At 36.5% G+C, this 12639-nt stretch overlaps 1 protein-coding gene across 1 annotated transcript in view; it reads right to left on the minus strand.

Moving 5' to 3' along the window:
- AHCTF1 (AT hook containing transcription factor 1) overlaps positions 1 to 12639 on the minus strand; it is a 72490-nt gene that overhangs the window by 53274 nt on the left and 6577 nt on the right. The window contains exons 2-5 of the mRNA XM_006897742.1: positions 10794 to 11047; positions 9090 to 9267; positions 3811 to 4018; positions 591 to 707 (exon numbers count right to left, since the gene is read on the minus strand). Of these exons, the coding sequence (XP_006897804.1) occupies positions 591 to 707; positions 3811 to 4018; positions 9090 to 9267; positions 10794 to 11047 (757 nt within the window). The remainder of the gene's footprint in view (positions 1 to 590; positions 708 to 3810; positions 4019 to 9089; positions 9268 to 10793; positions 11048 to 12639) is intronic.

The raw sequence follows: 12639 nt of genomic DNA on the forward strand, positions 1-12639 counted from the left end.
CAAAGAGAAGAACAAACTGGGAGGTAGGGGTGAGCCAGGAGAAAAGTTCAACAACGAATGAATTGAAATCCAAAGTCTCTGTAAACCATTCCTTAAAATTAATAATAATTTAAAAAAGAGGGGGGAAAACGATGCACACAAATTTATCCCAGGGCATATCCTTTGCTCTTTTCCTCTGTCTTGTAGTGCTTCTAACTAGAATAAAGATGTTGCCGTCAAACATGAGAAGTGTTATACAACAAAAGGCTTAAAGCAGAGATGCCAAATCATTTCTGTACTGCTCAGGACAATATGCAGTAAGAATTAAGGGGAGGGATCAGTTGCACTCTCTGCGTTTGAATTCTGATTCTTATTGGTTAATCCTTAGGGCAATTCTTTTACTTAATTTCCAGTATACCTGAATCTGCTAATGCTACCATACTCAACTATCTACTCAAAACATGTAGAAACATTAATTCAACTGTCATCACCATTTTAACTACTACTCATTAATTCACAAAAAGACAATTAAAAATATAACATATTTAAAAAATTAATAACTAGTGTTCCATTTTTGAGAAAGTTTTTAAAACTCTATGCATCTTTCTTACCTATCTTGTGCAGACTGAACAGCCCACAAGTAACAGCAATTACGAGGATCATTCTCAGGTTCTTGAAAAGTAACAGCATATACAGGAACTCTTCCACCTTCCAGCTGTGTGTAATATCTTTAACAAGTAGAAAAAAAATGGCACATCTTTTTAAGCGAAAACTTATAGGAAAAAATGGAAGGGTTTGATGTAAGAATTTGATCTTAAAAAAAACCCCAAAACCCCAAAAGAACATGGTCATGATATATATGTATGTATAAGCAACTTTTTTACATTCAGAAAATTTTATGTCACCAAACACTTTTCCCCATTAAGAAGTAACCCACAAGGGGAGCTCTGGTGGCCTAGTGACAAGGAGCTGCAACTACAATCCCAGAGGCACACGGTTCGAATCCACCAGATGCTCTGCCGGGGAAGGAGGGACAATCTCCTCCTGTACCAGTCAGATCTGATTTGACGGTACACGCACACAAAAATAATAAAATTTAAAAAAAAAAAAAAGTAGCTCACAAACAGATGAAGTTCTGCCTTAAAACCCCATAGCCATTACTCAAAGGTTGGCAGGGCAGCGAGTAATAAATGTTGGCGAGGATGTGGAGAGATAGAACTCTTATACATTGTTGGTGGGATTGTAAAATGCTACAACTACCCTGGAAGGCAGTTTGGCACTTCCTCAAAAAGCTGAACACAGAAATTCCATATAACTCAGTTATTCCACTACTTGGAATATACCCTGAGAAAATAGGAACTGAGGCACAAACAGAGACTTATACATCAATGTTCATATCAGCATTATTCACCATCTCCAAGAAGATGGAAACAGCTCGGATGTCCAACTACAAATGAATGGATTATAAAATTATGGTAAATTCACACAATGGAATAATATGCAGCACATAGGAGCAATGATTTTGTAAATTATAATCTAACTTGGGAGGGACTGGAGAGCAGTATGCTGAGTGAATTAACTCAGTTCCATAGGACATATACGGTATAAAACCACTATCGTAGAATGCGTATGAGGATCCAAGGGGGAGGGGAAGCAGAGGAGTGAGGATGTGTGATGGGGTAGAGGATGTGTGGGGGGTAGGGTGGGCTTATATTCATGGAGTTGCACAATTTGATTGGGGGGGTTGAAGAAAATGGAAGATCTGGTGTGAAAAACAATGTATTCAAATTTTTTTAAATTTTACTTTATTGATTTTAATGAAAGTTTACAGAGATTTTGGATGTCCATTCATTCGCTGTTGCATTTTTTTCCCTGTTCACCCTTACCCCATATTCAAATTTTATAAATAAACTAGTATAAAAAAAAAGAATGTAAAATATAATGTATGATTGTACAAAACAAAATGTAAATGAAAGATTATATAAAACACAATGTATATGAATGAAGCATACTGTAAAGGTATTATTATATGAAAATCAATAAAAAAAAAAAATCCCACCACATGGCCTCTACTAGGACAGAAGATTTAAAAACCTTAAGGAATTCCCTCATAAATCTCTTAAAAATTAATAAGCCATGAGATGACAGTAATTATAGGGAGGGAAAATTTATAATTAAAGAGCTATAAAACTTTTGTTAAAATTAGAAAACGTTATTGTAGGAATCAAAATACCTAGGCATACCCTCGGGCCAATTTAAACACAAGAACTGCTAAACTAAGATATCAGCAAAGAAAAGTTCAAATGACATTATCAAAGGGAGTAGGTAACAGCACAACTACTTAATCACTGGCACTGTACAAAAAGATGTCCAAAATTTATTTAATATTTTTCTAATATGAATAAAAGGAGCTCTGGTGGCCTAGTGGCAAGAAGTTGTGCTGCAATCCTGAAGGCACACAGTTCAAGGCCACCAGCTGCCCTGTGGGTGAATGATGGGCAATTTCCTCCCAAGCTATTAACTGCCTCTGAAAACCTGCCAGAGGGTCAGCTATATGTCAGTTCTGACTCCATGGTACACAATATGACTAAAGAACTTAACAGTAAAAATGAGCCTGGTTTGTGATGAAGGAATCTATTTGTTATTTTTCATCTCTCATTTCACTTTGAACTTGGCAAGTACGGACTAATTTGCTGACTCGACTAATTAGATACTTTGGGAAGGTGTCTCATCCACTCCAGAGTTCATCCACTCTAAAGTCTACTTAAGAAGTAAACTCCCATCAACAACTGAATGGACTGAGAAGCTGTGGTATAGTCACACAATAGAATACTATGCTGCATTGAAAAAGATGGAACTCATGCAATATTATTCAAAATGGGTGACCCTGGAGGACATTATGCTAAGTGAAATATCTCAGTCACAAAAGGACAAATACTGCATGGTGCCACTGTTATAGAATGGGACTGACATCAGGGAGGGGGTAAGACTGAAAAAACTAGATAAATTATGTATACTGCATTGAAACAGATGAGGGAGAGAACAGTTTAAAAGCAATATATGATAGGGTATTACGGTTATCACAAGAGTCCTGAATTAAGGTTGCATAGTGGAGTGTACTCGGGGCGGTGGGGGAAGGGTGTGGGGGGATTGTATACCAATGAAAAAAATTTTTCTTTTACTTTTCAAAGAGCGTAGCGAACTGGGGGGGAAGGGTGGGCAGGAAGAAAAGTATAACAATGAATGAATGGACATCCAAAATCTCTGTAAATGTTCATTAAAATTAATCAAATTTTTTTAAAAAAGCCAACTTATCACATGAATAATGTTCATTAGCACTCTAAAGAAAGAATTATGACCCTCAATATTTTACAGCTATTAATTAAAAAGTATCGATAGGATTTTATTTTGGAGACTGGTAGCATAAAGATTTAAAAATATTTTACAACTTATTTTTAATAGAAACTTCCTAACAAAAATTGTTTTCCTGTCCACTAAATACACCTTTAACTATTATTTTATATAGAAGAATATGGGGGAAATTATTTTAAAAAACCAAGTAATTTTGTCTTTGGAATCAATCATGTGTCAGTTACAAATGATAATCACAGGAACTTAAAATATATTTTACATAATCACCAAAGTAACACTCTTAAAGAGAAACCACATAAGAAAGTACCAAACTGGATGTGTGTGCTAAGTCATTTCTTTACCAAATTTGGACTGGAGCCAATTAGAAACCATTAATCAATTAGAAACTCATTAATCTTCCCTACTCTTTTCTCTTTATGTCAAAGAAACTACCAATAATTAGGTCAAAGGCATACTTACTCTCTCTTCAAGCTTTTCATATTCCAAAGTGCTAGAAAGCCATCAGAAGAGCCTACAGCCAGGTGGTTCGTCCTGCTGATGAAACTAAGAGTTGACACAGGTGTCCCCGAAGGGCTCGTCAACTGGAAGCACAGATGCCGTCCTTCCTGCAACACATTTTCTCGGAGCTGTGGTACTTCAGCTGGAACACCAGTTAAAACTTCAAGGTCTACGAACAAAAAATAACCAAGACGAACAAACTATAAAGAGCAAAAAAGAAGAGAGGAGACCCTCTACAAGACGAACTGACACAATGACTGTAACAGTGAGCCCCTACATATCAGAGATTAGATGATGGAGTAGGCTAGGCATGGTTCAAATCTGTGGTTCACTTGTGACTCAAAGGAACCCACCAACAACATTATCCAAATTACAAAAGTTGACTACTGGAATTAGTTAAAACAGACAAGTGATTCAAAGGCATAGTGAAGTATCAGAGTAATCTTGAGCTATCTAAATGAGTTTCTATGATACAGTAAGCTTATTGGTAATGATCTAATAGCACTTATCCCTGACATTTGACTTTTACAACTTTGAGTCTTCAGATAATTAGGATACTTGTACATCACTGCCATAAACCCCATTATTGTGAGAGGATGACCTTAAACATGATGGACTGACACAGCCTCTGCAATAATGGGCTGCAGCATGTCAGAGGCAGTGAGGGTGGCTCAGGATAGTGCAGGGAATTAATATGCTGTTAATAGAGTCATAGGTTCACTATGAGCTGTAGCTGACTTGATGGCACATAACTGCAACGACGGCGTCTGTTCTTGTCCCATGCTTCTTTCCTAGACCTGCTCTGTGTCTTGCATAAGTGCATCTAAGGGAAAGAAACAAGGACAAAAACTGTGCACTTTCCTAATCTGCACACTTTCCATTCAAAAAGCCTTTTTAAACAAGTTCCTCACAAGAATTTCCAAACGAAGGGATAAATCTTCATTGGTCATTTGCTTAGTACTAAGGCCCAGAGTCTGTGAGACAGGCAACAGGCATTACAAATGTGCCACCTTTTTTCTCCTTACAGCATTGCCAACAGCAACTACAGGTGACACAGTTTCTTGTTGCACCTAAACAATTCACATTTCAAAATACATTTCATTATGTAGTTAGAAAAAAAAGACCTTACAAACGATCTTAAATACTGCCATAAGTAAAATTTTTTTATTTATTAATTTTAATAAACATTTACAGAGATTTTGGATTTCCATTCATTCATTGCTGCACTTTTCTCCCTGCCCACCCCACCCCCACCAGTTCGCTCCTCTCTTTGAAAAGAAAAAAAGTTCCTTCATTGGTATACAATTCCCCCATCATTCACATTCTCTTTCTCTCTCTCTCTCTCACACACACACACACACACACACACACACCCACACCCTGCCGCACTGAGTACACTTCCCTATGCAACCTTAATTCTGGACTCCTATGCTAACCATAATACTCAATCATAAATTGCCTCTAATCTGTTCTTTCCCTCCCTCTGTTCATCCGTTTCAATACAGTATACATAATTTTACCCAGTTTTTTCTCTGTCTTACCCCATCCTTGATGTCAGTCCCATTCTACAACTGTGGCACAGTGCAGTATTTGTCCCTTTGTGACTGAGATATTTCACTCAGCATAATGTCCTCCAGGGTAACCCATTTTGAATAATATTGCATGAGTTCCTTGTTTTTTAATGCGGCATAGTATTCCATTGTGTGAATATACCACAGCTTCTCTATCTATTCGTTTGTTGATGGGCACTTAGGTTGCTTCCAACTCTTTGCTATTGTAAACAAAGATGAGATAAACATGGGTGTACAGTAATATTTTTCTTAAGCACTACACTAATTTCCTTAATCACAATAAAGCAGGTAATTTATTGTTTTTAAATCTAGAATCACAATCTAAAAACTCTCGTTGGAGACTGAGAAAGATGGGCTTGATTATGTATACTGCATTGAAACAGATGAGGGACAGAGAACTGTTTAAAAGGGACATATGATTAGGTCATGACAGGAGTCCAGAATGAAGGCTTTATAGTGGAGTGGACTTGGGGGGAGGGATTGTACAACAATGAAAGAATTTTACTTTTCAAAGAGAAAAGCAAACTGGGGGGCAGGTTGGGCAAGAAAAAAGTACAACAATGAATGAATGGAAATCCAAAGTCTCTGTAAACTTTCATGAAAATTAACCCATTAATTAATAAAAAAAAACAAAACCACAAAAAAAAAAAAAACCCACACCACTTTCCTTGGAGGAATGGCTGGTTCTACAGCTAGGCTAATAAACATGGAAGATAAGCCGAACATATCTTGCCAGAAACTGATGATGCTTATCAGTTAAAGGGGATACTAACAATTTCCATATATTTTAATATGTACACACATATGCACATGTAGATGTCTAAGTATGTGCAGACAGAGTCACAGATACTTCTCAAACATAATGAAACACCTCACAATGTTGGTTTTGTGGGTTTCAAGGTCTAGGACAACCTAAGCCAAACCTAACTGGAAATAACATTATACTAATTTCTTATGCTGTGAATCAGCATTTCAAGTAGCATTTATCCTTGCCTTTTCTGTCTATGATCATTTTATTCTGCAGTTCTTAAATCAATAATTTCGACTGTCAAAACAATTAGTGCAAAATAGCCTTTCTAAACTTCCACATTACTGACAATCTTTGTTATGGACCAAGAATCATTATTAAGGTGTCTCCAGACAATGAATGACAAAATAATACTCCTTAGAGGACAAAAATGACTCTTGGATGAGAACCACTAACAGACTGAGGGAAACGAATGCTTCAAGAGAAAGGATCATGCTGACTTCACCTGAACACAACTTAGCACTAAATGGGAAACCACCAAACACCATGTACCTACTGACATAATACAACCTGAGGGTACCAAACTAACGTGTTTCACTCATAATTACAGCAGCACAAAAATAAATGACACCACATAAAAACATGCTCATAACTGTAGAATAGGGGAACGCTCTTCCAGGTAGCTGAATATCCTGTGCTAGTCAGTAGTATTTAAAAAAGGAAAAAGGAGAGATGATTGCTCTGCATTTAAGGAGACTTGAAGAATAAGCATCGAATAGAACGTGTGACTTTATTTGCATCCCAATGTGTTAGAGATCAACACAACAAGTACAGCCTGGACACTGGACAGTACCAAAGAATTCTTCAGAGTGTTATTAGAAGTGAGATAATGAAATTCTCCACATTCACTATAAAGAAAGGGAAATAAAGGAAACAGAGGTAGAATGCACAAAGCACGTATTGTAGCACCTCTTGAAAACGAACTTGGGTGGTTTATATGAAAATTCGTATATTCTTCTATCTGCTTGGGGGTGTTTGAAAAGGAAAAAACTCCTCGTTATACAGTAATAAATACAAGGGCAGATTTTCCCAAGGTTGTTAATTTAAAAAAAAAAAAGAGAGAGAAAAAAGAGATCACCATACTTGAATTGCTAACTTCACATTCTTTTCTGCCTGTTTTTCAGTAAACAGCAAATTACTTCATTTTATCAAATAGTTCTTTGTCTTTATCGAAAACAGTGGAATTACTACAACTTACTCAAAAGACAAAGGCAGATCTATCACTAATGATTTGGAAGTATATGTAAGAAAGAATGTTAAGTTTGGAAAAGCAGCAAAACTCCATTTACTGAGAAGTGCTGTCAATTTCAACTCCTGGCAACTCTCCAGAGGGCTTCTGAGGCTATAAATCTTTAAGGACAAAAAATGCACTTCTTCATGTCTTAAGACAGCTGGAAGAATGCACACTGCTAACCTTGTGGTTAGCAGCCCAACATGTATGGCACCAGGACTCCTTAGAATATGCTTGCAATTTATTTCTTCTGAAATCTGGTTTGAATACCTACAATCGTAATTGCTTTTGTATACAACATTCAGTCTAGAGATGTATATTATTTATTCTTGTGCTGAATTCACCAACTGATAACGGATTTCTGAAATAAAGCATTTTACTAAAATATAAAGGACTTAAATTCTATCATTTTCATCTAAAGAGTTTTAATTATGAATACATTTAAAATTATAAATGTACAAAGGATTTTTAATTCCTTGATCAATACTCAATAAAGAGAAGTCAAACTATTTCTAATAGTATTCAAACTCATTTTTAGTTAATGTATTTTCTATAGTCAATTTGTCTCCCTTTTAATTTTAAAAAGAACTTTCACCTACTTCTAAATTTAGAGATTACAGTTCCATCACAGTGTATTTCTTTTTTAAGTGTTTGTATGCATGGTCATTATTTTTAGCCAAATAAAAATTTTAAGGTCATATTTTGAAAATTTTAATTTTTGTTCCGATGATCTGATCCTTCAGTCAACTTCTATCTAGTCAAATAGAATCTTTACTACTTGTAGTTTAAATCAGTTTTACTATATACTAATTTGTTCCATTTACAAACTGGATAAAATACTGATAACTTGGGTCTGTCCCTTAAGCCTGGATCTAAATGAACAGGTCACACTGATATTCTGGAAATCCTTTAAAAATAAGCAATGTCCTCAGGGTCAAAGAATGTTCATGGTCTAACGACCCCGTGTTTTTAAGAGGTCTATCTTAGTTCTTTCTATATAGACCAATCAAAGGAATTAAAAAAAAAATTCAAAGTATTAGATATGTATGGATTTATAAACACAAGCTAATTACTATTAAAGACTAAAAATCTTGTCACTGTTCATCTTCTTTGAATACTAGCAACATCAGTCCCATTTTAGGATGCAATTATGTGACAAAACACTGAACTTTATCAAAACTACACTGTTAGTTCCCATTATATAATGCTATTTCTACCTTAGTCTCACCACAGGAACAGAAACAGCAAACCAAAAGCATGACGCACATGCTTGGGTAATTTTATATTGGCTGATAAAGACTGAGATTTTTAAGCACCATATAATGTGCTAAAAGAAAAAAAAAGACTAAGATTTCAGCTACTCTCCTGCATCTACTTATTACATCTTATCTAAATGCGTCTCTGAAATAAATCAGCATTTCCAGCTCTACATAATTTACTTTTGTATATATATATATACTTTATCAATAAAACAGTAATTTATGCAAAAAGCACCACAGTGCCCAGTCAAAACACTAAGAGATTCAATAAACAGAAACAAGTTTCTAGATGCTATGTTTTCACTATTTTTTTACAAACCAACATGAGAATTTCCAGGTACTCCCTGTTGGTTTCAAAGATAACTTGTTACCTGATGCCTCAACTTCATTCTGACTGCACAAGTCATCCAAACACAGGTCAAGAAGCAGGATCTGTCCAATGTCAGTGGCCACGGCTGCCACCCCAAAAAACCATCGCAGCCCAGGGTGTAAATGCTGAGTGCCTGTGCTGGCTCCTCCACGATTAACTATAGGTTCAATATTGGTTACCTGAAAAGCAGAAGATGGAATTTGTTTTTATTCTATGAAGCGATAAAATAGAAGTCAAAGTACAAATTTCAAACTGAACTGAAGTTATCAGTTACAAGAGCTTTTAAAAATGTTATTCTTAAATAACTAAATAACATACAATTGCAGCTATGACCCACAGCAATCCTACAAAAAGAGATCAGAATCTTGCCCCATTTTGCACCATTCTATATATAATGACCACAACATATTTCATATATTTTTAATGTCTTCATAAAACACTTGGAAATAGTAAGATTCATAATAGTTTTTGTAATTTACTATTTCAAACACTACATATGCGCTTCAACAATTTAGATCCTCTCAGAAGAGCTGTGGGTGAGCATTAACATTACTGGTAAGTATATTCATTTTCTCCTGGACACAGAGCCTACTAATTGGTCCTAAAAGCCTTCTGAGGTCCCAACTCTTCTCGCTATTTTTTAGTTGTTAGAATGGACGGAAAACCTCATAAGCAGTTCCTTACTTCACCGCTACCTTGCATGCGAACTTCCGAGTTGTAAAACAACCCAGTGGTAGATGGAACTGGCTTCAGGACTTAAGAACCATAAATGACATAGCTGAGCCTCTACATCTTGTGGTTCCTAACCTGTACACTATAACAGACAAAGTGCTAGTCTATAGGCCTTTTATTGTAAGAACCACCTTCCCTCTGTAACTTGATTTGTGCCACTATTAGAACCTCCCTGGAATATTATTGCTTTTTAAGTTTTGACTTATGTACTTTTAACTTGTTAGTTAAATTTGTGTCTTCTAGGCTGCAACACTTCCATGATACATCTTCAAGGATATGAACATGTTTGGCTAAGCACAATTGATAACAGTGCATCTAAATTCCAAAATCAATCTCCACAATAGTTTACGTATTTCCTATTGCCAAAGGGGCCCTTTAGAGTAGTGAGAGAAGATCTTCACCCTGAAACCTACAGCGTCCCTTTTCAGCAGGAAGTAGCTAAGAGAATACGCTGTCCCCTTTTCCTTATGAATCAGTGTAAAGTCTCTCTCAGGGAGGAGTGATAGGGAATGGCAAAGGACACACTGACAAAGGAGATTAATCAGAACTGGCTTTGACAAGCACTGTGGCAATTGGATAATTAAAACAGACATGAGGGGGGAAGAAGAACGAACTGGGGAGGAGGGTAGAGAAAACAGTGCAACAATGAATGAATGAAAACCCAAAATCTCTGTAAATGTTCATTAAAACTAGTGAAATTTAATAATAATTTTTTAAAAAACCACTACATATGTTATCATCCTTTTCCTAACCAAGAATAAGAAAGTAATAATTTAAATGTTCACTTCTTTATAAGAGTTTGCTTTTTAAAAAACCTTTTTATTAAAAAATAACATACAAAAAAAAAAGCATACATAAAATACTCATGAATTTTAAATGAACAGTGCAATGAATAATCAAAGTAGATAAAGGGACAAAACCAGGAAGTATTCAGACTTAAAAACACAAGTGTCCAGATAAAGACAGCACCTACCCTTCCAGGAAGAATGACGGCTTTAACCACTCTTGATACACCAAGGTCATAGAGACAGAGGACACTGCCTTCTGCTTCTTCCAATCCAATGAGTAGTCCAGTTTTCTTCTGCCAAGAGAATTCTCTCACGGCAAGAATCACAGGGGGCTGGTCACTTACCCCATTAAATCTATACGCAGATAATCGAGCTCCTGTTACAGAGTTTACTACCTCCAGCTGCGGACCACAAGCCAAGCAAGCAAGTCCACTTTTCCCTACAAGAGAAAAGACCAACTTATTTGAATACTGTTCATATATACAAAACTAAAGATAAGTTAGCTCATATAGTACATAAGTCATTATACAAAACATATTCTCTTTCAATTGAACTCGAAAGGCCCACCCCAAGGATGTAAGGGTCCCCAGCCTCAGGAATGTGATCACCAAGGCCCTTGGCTCATCTTGGCCCTCCCTGGCTCCCAGGAGTGTGCCCGCCCACCAAAGCACTCAGCTCATTCTTGCCCTTCCTGGCTCCCTGCCTGCTTCTGGGAAGGCTGTACATACTCTTCCTTTTTCCAAGTGGCCTGTGCAACTACTTTATTAGAAATTATGCTTTGGGAGAAGGGGAAAAAAAAAATCAAAGTGATTCTGAAATTAGAAAAAGAGAAAATGGAGCAACTAATATTGCTATGATAAGAACCACTCCGTAAAGGCTATATGCTTAAACACACTGTCATTTATTCGTGTTTAGTTTGTTGTTTTTAAGTTAAGAATGGTAGTTTATTCACGCATACTGTATATAAGGAAAAAGAGTGGGAGACCTGGACAGCCTGCAGGCCACCAAAACTCAATTCTTCAACAATCTTCAACAGAGTTAAGTCAACAGTTAAATAACTTGCCCATAGTCACATAGCTACAAAGCAGGAGAGGGAAAGTGGACCCCAAATCTAATTTCAAGTATATTTTATCTTAGAGGATTTAAAACAGGAGTTATCGTAGTTGCTAGGTGCTATGAGTCAACTCCAATACATAGGGACCGTATGGTACAAGATAACAAAAGTGTGAGCAATTCTGTACCATCCTTAAAACTTAAATCCACTGCTGCAATCAGTGAGTCAGCCTACCTTGGGTCTTCTCTTTCAATACCTCTCTACTTTTCCAAAACTGTTATTCATCTACAAGAACTACCTTCCCCATCAAGAGCATGCCCAATGTAACTCTGCTTTGTTTCTCCAACTGCCCTTTGAAATCATCTCTTCAGCTTTTCACTTAATTTTTTTCCTTTTGCTTTTAAGAGCAAATTTCAGTCTCTTCAGACATATATTTGGGGGTCTTTCTGAATTTTAAATGACCTGCTTTTCTTCACGTATGGTATCTTTGATGGGATCCCACAACTTGTCTTGGTCTTCAGTTGCTGCGGCTCAGTTCAATGCATCAGAGCTACTCCTGTGATCATTCCTAAATTCAGGTGGGATATTCTAATTCTGGCTTTCAGGATTTACGGAGTCAAGTGATTTCTGAATATTCCATCAGGGGGAGATCTGTGTGTATAGTCACTGTTCCAGATTTTATTTCTTTAAAGTACTTGTAATGATTAAGTTGTTGGTAATGTACAGTTTTATCTTGGGATCTCCAGTCTCATTACTATCACAAAGCCATTATTTTCTAACCATCAATTTTCCCGTTTCTAACTCTTACATTCTATCATAGTTACTGTTCGCACATGCTAACTGCATGCTCAATCCATTTCAAACTGCAGATACCAGTTGTTGTTTGTTGTTATGTACCATCGAGTCACATGCGACTCATAGCGACCCTACTATGTACAACAGCCCTAAACCCTGCTCTATCCTGTGCAAATCGCACT

The sequence above is a fragment of the Elephantulus edwardii genome, unplaced genomic scaffold, assembly GCF_000299155.1.
Source record: "Elephantulus edwardii isolate Elephantulus edwardi_28Jun2011 unplaced genomic scaffold, EleEdw1.0 scaffold00214, whole genome shotgun sequence".
NCBI classification, from domain to species: domain Eukaryota; kingdom Metazoa; phylum Chordata; class Mammalia; order Macroscelidea; family Macroscelididae; genus Elephantulus; species Elephantulus edwardii.